The sequence below is a fragment of the Limulus polyphemus genome, unplaced genomic scaffold (genome assembly GCF_000517525.1).
Source record: "Limulus polyphemus unplaced genomic scaffold, Limulus_polyphemus-2.1.2 Scaffold211, whole genome shotgun sequence".
NCBI lineage: Eukaryota > Metazoa > Arthropoda > Merostomata > Xiphosura > Limulidae > Limulus > Limulus polyphemus.
Genome location: NW_013665821.1, coordinates 776,448 through 783,552, shown reverse-complemented (window position 1 = coordinate 783,552; position 7,105 = coordinate 776,448). Strand labels below are relative to the sequence as shown.

The 7,105-nt window shown below is 31.0% G+C and overlaps 1 protein-coding gene across 1 annotated transcript in view; it reads left to right on the top strand.

Moving 5' to 3' along the window:
- Nucleotides 1–2,955, top strand: part of LOC111085039 — a 20,220-nt gene extending 17,265 nt beyond the window's left edge. The window contains exon 3 of the mRNA XM_022382031.1: nucleotides 1,575–2,955. Within this exon, the coding sequence (XP_022237739.1) occupies nucleotides 1,575–2,936 (1,362 nt within the window). The 3' untranslated portion in view covers nucleotides 2,937–2,955. The remainder of the gene's footprint in view (nucleotides 1–1,574) is intronic.
- Nucleotides 2,956–7,105: the final 4,150 nt, after the last annotated feature.

The window sequence follows — 7,105 nt, the reverse complement described above, 5'->3', positions numbered from 1 at the left end:
GGGATGGCTAGCGCAGATAGCTCTCGTGTAGCTTTGCGCGAAATTCAAAACAAACAATTAATTTAGAGAGGTGGATGGTCTACTTTCAGGTTGTCAGATGTTGATATTTATTTTTTAGATTCTATAGCAGCTCCAGAGTATTTTTAAAGAGATTATATTAGCATGGCAGATGAAGAAGTTACAGTGGAATAAAGCTTCTACTCTGAAATTTCAGTTCTGTAATGTATTTTAAATATTTTATATGTGTTTTAAGCAATGAATCTAATATTTTCCTTAAAATAATTACTTTGTAAGATTTGAAGTTATCTAAAGTATTTTTCAGGGCATCAGGAACAGTTTAAAAATCACATTGCATTTAAAAGTTACTTGGAGTATTTTAACATGCTCCGTTGTGTTTGTACATGTACTTCAAGAAAGGAATTAGCTCTAATTAAGTAACTGAGTCATTCTTGTCACCTTATAAAGACCTATTAAAGTAGTAACAAGTTCTTCAATGTATAAGTAGAAACTTAATTCAGAACTCATTCCACATCTATAAAGTTCATGAAATAGGAATCAGACAAGTATTATACAGCTTCTATTTAAAGTACAGATACCATATGAAGCAGAGGTAGATGGTGTAACTGGTGTTATTCATTAGCCACTAGTTACAACTTTTAATGAACTGGGTAAAAAATTGTCTGCTTGGTTTTGAAGTATCTCACAATACTAGTGCAAACTGGAGGCCCTGTACTTAATTTTAAATTAGGACAGATTGCTTTTTGCCTTTGTCAGACTGTTAATTACAGTATAAGTATGTTACAGCTTTTGTTTTTGTTAGTGGTACATCTATGTTTATTAACTGTTTTTACATTAAATTAGTAACATCCAGTAAATCAATACATATTCTGGTTTATTAACTGTCAGTAAGCATCCAATGTAAGCTCATTTGCTAAATGTTAGATCTGACACATACCATTATATTTATCCAAAGGGGTACTGTTATATACAGATTTTCTTGCTGTGAATCGATGAGTATTTGAGCTGACTCAATTACTAGAGTGTGCATGTTACCTATACTGCACACCAGGAAGTACAGTATTTGTAGCACATGTTACAGTGCACATGTATGTTCATCTAACATATCATATGTTTATATCAAAAAAGTAATTAATGAATTTTATACTGAAGACATGTTTTGTCATGTATGATAAGCATAAACTTGACAATTAGTAGCCTAGATTTGAAGGTAGACCCTTCATTGGAATAGATAAGGCAGACCAAAAAAATAAATTTAATTACATGGAAAGCTGGATAACACCAGATCAGTGGTGTGCAGAGGTTCTATGATGACCTTGTACCTAAGACCTTGGGGAAGGGCAAAAAGGGTTCTACTATTCGATTCGACTCTTTGCATTGGATGCCCTCCCGATATGGATACCTGGGACCCCGGCACCTTTTGCCCCCCCTATTAAAGGTAGGTTCGAGAATATCACAGAATTGTGCATCAGCTGTTTTAAGAAATTAATGCTTGAGGTTTCAAAGTATACTTTAAATTTTAATGGTATGTTTAATTATTTTCTTCTCAATATTAGGTATGGAATGTGGATGACAAAGGGAATCATGTGTCTACAGGGAAAATTGAACTTACTCACTCAGAATTAATTTTGTATCAGAAAAGAAAACCTCCCATACGATGGCCTTTACAAAGTTTGAGACGGTATGGTTATGACTCAGAATTATTCTCTTTTGAGTGTGGTCGTAAATGTTCAACAGGACCTGCTATTTATGCTTTCAAATGTCATCATGCAGAAGCCTTGTTTAATTTGCTTCAAAAATGTATTCAGAATTGCACAAGTGGTGACTGTTATACGGAGGGTCAGATTGGTGAAGCTAGTGCTTCTTCTGGTACCAGACTTAGTCAGCAAGGGCCTGCCTTTAGTCTGCATGATTTGGTACCTGTAAGAAATTCAAACATTCCTTCATCATCAACCTTCATGGTATCATCTCCAACAAACAGTAGCACTCAAAACAGCAATCAAACTAAATGCACCATAAGACATTCATTCCCAGAGAAATGGTCTACTAGAACTGCTGCATTAGATTGCTTTATTTGTCACTGTAGTGTTCATTCATGTAAAACATTTTCAACTCCATCACCTCACTATATGAATGAAGAAATAGTAATTCTTGGCTCTCAGCATCCGAGGTCCTCTTTTTCTAGTGTAGTTAGTCACCCTTATGTTAATTCTTCTGTTATCCAAGACACCATGAAAAAATCCATTACAACAGAGTCTTTACATCAGAAGCATTCTTATGTAAATGTAACTGTGGATTCTCTTAACTGTATTGGTTATAAATATCTAAATGATGAGTGTAGTGGTATTCCTTGTTCACCTGAGAGTGGTTGTAATTTAGACATACATATTGTGGATATAAATACCAACTACACACGTTTAGATGAGCTCTGGAAACAGGACTATATAGATAAACATGAGAATGAAGACTGTTATGTTAATGGAGGGTTGGAACAAATATCTGTAACATGTGGACAGACAGACACTATTACTTCTGATGACAACTTTTCTTGTGTTTGTCCAGCAAGGTTTACTCGTGAAATAGTAACCAGTCAGATTTCACAAAATGACAACTCTCACATGTATATAAATACTAAACAAAATTGTGTGCCAGCAAATCAAACAGAAGAGATACAGATGAAGTATATTACATTAGATCTTCAACAGAAGAATAAATCAGGTTGTATTTCCTCTATAAAGTTGAAACCTACAACTATTGACTGTTCTATGGGTTCTGCACATCAACGTCCAGAAGGTTATGCAACTATTGATTTTGAGAAAACTATGGCTCTCTTAAATTCTGCAAATCCCACTGTTGATTCAGATGACAGTATTCGGAAAACCAGGCACAGTGGAACTATGCCAAGTGGCAGTCTCTAGAGAAAAAAAAGTATGTATTGGAAAGGAACAAGTATCACAAATTATACATATATATATATATATATATATATATATATTACAGAAGTGACTGTAGTAATTTAAATATTGTATTAATTGAGTTTTAACAACGTTTTGTTCTTGTAAATGGAAATTAAATAGAAATGAGATATCAGCAGTATATATAACCAAGAAAGTCATTGTAATATTTACAACAAATTCAAGTTACATTTTATTAGTGGACATATGAGAGAAAATTATACTTTTGTGTTATCAAACTGTTTTCCTAGTTAAAATAACGTTTGTGATGTTGTTCACTTCATTATTTTATAATCATAAAGGTAAGTTATCTTTTTTTCATACTAATTTTTTTTCTAAAGTATATCATGAAATAACTTAGCAAAATTGTCTTGTATGTAATCACATAAATTAATTTTTATATATTGCTTTTGATAGATTGAGCCAATCATGGAAGTATCTGGCTGAGAAACCATAAATTGTGTAATGAAAATGTTGAAAATCTGCATTTATTTAAGTTCGTTTATGTACCTACACCAAAATAAAAGCATAATGTACATTGTTTTCTGTTTATAATACATGTAATACATTCTTTATAGCATAAACATGCAATACCATAGGATATAATATGATAGTATATGTATTGTTACTTGTTAGTTTGAGTTTTATTGAAAACTACTATCATGTTTTTCATCCCAAGCTCTGTAGTGTTATCATTATTTTGACTACATTTCTGAAACCATAAACCAGAATGCTTAAGAGGGGGGGGGGGCACAAGAGGGTCTAGAGGGGACTTCACCATTAAATCACAACACAAAGTTCACAGAAAACAGATAGAAAAAATAATTTTCAGTTTTTTTGCAAGTTACATTAAACACATGAGTATGGTTTCCCAATTTCAAAAAATCACAAAGAACATCAGAAAACTTATTCACCAACTGCTGACTCTCAGCATGCTACTGTCATATACTGTCTCATACAGTTAAGTTGTTTATTCAGTTACTGTATTTCAAATTCACAAACTTCTTATCGTAACAACAGTGGTCAGGTTTGATGTTGTTATTGTGAGCATTCATTTTAGGAAAAATAGTATATATTCAAAAGGATATATACATTCAATAGTTGTATGTCCTTATCAGTTGCATTAGAAAAATTATAATAGGAGAACCTACATTACTGGTATGTTGTACTTTCTTGATGTAAAAAGTATTGTATACCTTTCAAAGATGAAAACTAGAGATGTTATGATGTTATTGTACTTTTCACAAAAATACAAACTTTTACTACAAATGTGTAAATGTGATTAGATTTAGTGACACACATACATATAAACACACACACACACACACACATATATATACATGCACACACACACACACATTCATATTTGTGTAATGGAGTTGAGGGAGAGTTAACTGAGTTGTTCTAGATTTCTGTAGTTATATAACAATTTGTTTATATATGTTTAAAGCAAGTGTTACTCTTTGCAAAGAACTGCAAAAACTAAAGTTTCTTGTGCATGTGGCTATAATGTATACTACTGTTCAGTTGCAAAACATAACTTTCTTTTATATTTTAATGTTTCAATTCATTATGAAGTCTCTCAGAAATGAAATTATTTATTGTGTAATAAACTTAGTGACATTCCTCTTGGTTTCTATGCCCTTATATAATTGTATAACTCATTTATAGATTTGTTTGACCACTATTAGTATGGTAAGATCTCAATATTGGATAAATTATGAATCACAGTTACTAAAAGACAGATGGAAACTGAGTTATATGTTTTAGGCATATTTCAGTTATAGAATATAGATACACTGTATTTTAGAGTAATAAAGAATTTACAGACAATTTAAATACAATGTTTCATGTATTGGGTCTGTAACTTCACTAATAAAAGCAAAATATTGTAAAGTTACATGAATTATGTCAGTAGTAATAGATTTTTATAGTTTACTAATATGTTATGTAGCATCCAAAATATTACATGAACAATATTTTAATCTTGAAAATACAAACAATAATTTTGTGTTAATTATACCTTATGCTGTTTTAAATTTTGAATGGTTTCATAATAATATAAAATTTAAAAAATAATAGAAGTGTGGTATTAAGGTACTCTGATATTCAAGAGGTAGTAAAATGTTTCCACAAAATGCAGATTCAGGAAATGTTATATAAGGAATAAATGAAACAGGGGCAGCAAACACAAGTAAACAAATGAAACAAATATTTATTCACAATTTTATGTATTATAGTGTATTTTACCTACTAGTTGGTATTTAACTTTCTGTTGTGACTTCCTTAACTTCTGGAATGAAGAAGAGGGATTTTTAAATGCATTCACACTGGACAATGATGGCAAAAATTCTACTGCAAGTTCAATTTATACAATGATCTAAGTGTGATATCCCATAGTCCAAGGTTACCTTTGTCACTGACTATTTCAAATGACACATATAGAAATGATAGAATTCCCTCCCTAACTCATAATAAGTTGTAAAAGTATCTGTGTAACCCCTTGAGATGGATGTTCCTCACCCCAAAAAGAGGACACACATAAAAGGTCAACGTGGTACAAGCCTTTATGTAATATCCATTACTATGTGTAGCATTTACCTAAGTAAAAGGCTTAGCATATGCTTACAATTTTTTAGTATCCGACTAACAAGTATGTCATAACTACATGTAGAACACCTGCATAAAAATGTAGAAAATTACCTATTTCAACTGTAGTATAAGCACTACATGTAAATAAACTACAAAATTAAGTCATTTATTCCAAACAAGTTTAAATGTAGCACCTTCAGTTGTGTGTGTCAAACAGTTGTGAAATTATTCCCCCACAGCCCCTAACAAGGAAGGGGAGTAAATGTAGTTATGGCACTAGTATCAAGTGTACTTAATGTTCATGAACACAGCAAAACATAATTAAAATCACTTTAGTTCCAATAGAATTTGTAGCTTGCACATAATTTTACATAAATAAATGTGAAGTCTTTAAAATTCTACTTTTATAGTCAGATGATTGTCACAAAAACATTCAGTTTAATACACTTGTCCTATTCAAATTATTGTAAAATAGCATAATTACCAATGCAAAATAAATGTTTTAATTTCAGTACAGTCATTCAAGGGAACAATAATATTAAGACCATGAAGCTCAAGTGCTTATTTTAAATATATAAAATGTTTATGCAAATTAGTTGCAGCAATTTTTTCTTATAAAAACACAAAACATACCTAAATCTAAACTGGATACTAACCAAAACAGATCTGTAAAACACTAAATGAAAAAAGAACTAATTTAAAAAATTTTTAATACTAAAAATTAGCAAAACAGCATTATTTTTATGTTTCGTTTATATTTCTGACAATACATTATCTTGTATGAAGGTCTTGAAGTCACAGATTATTTTATTCTACTGTGATTGTCTTCACTGCTTGTAGTACAATGTTCTATGAATATTTAATGTACCACAATAATATAAAATAATAATTATGCATGCATTTATAACAATTAGTAATTCTAATTATATAAGTATCAATTAAAAAGTGGATGAAATTTTATTAATAACCAATCAGTGATAAAAATGATACTTGTAACGGTTATCAAAACAGCAACATGAAACAAACAAGGAGAAGTATCTAAAAGTATGTAGAGAAACAATACTTCAGAATTGCACTGAGAGGTAGAAACTCGTAAATAATGAGTTACTTCATCTGTGTAAAGCACAAACAACAGGTTGCAAAAGTAGACCAGCATTGAACACTTTTCACTAAATGTGTTCTAAACTTTAAATCTTGCTCATTATCCTTGAACAACAGAGAACACAAATTCGATGACAAGGAACTCACTTTGAGACTAATAATGTTTGAAGACGGCTTGAATGGGTAATGAAGAAAAACTTTAATATAAGTTTAGCATAACAGCAAATGTACAACAATTCGACAAGGTTTTGTCATCATCAGATGATGATAAAACCTTGTCGAAACATTCCAGCCGTTTCCAAGCATTGACAGAGAACACAGTAAAAAGCTTTAACATAAGTGTTGTATACTTCAGATTTGGAACTTACCAGGTAAAAATGATCCAAACCTAGCTCCATATTTATTCTGATAGTCTAATCAGATTGTGAACACAAAGTTTT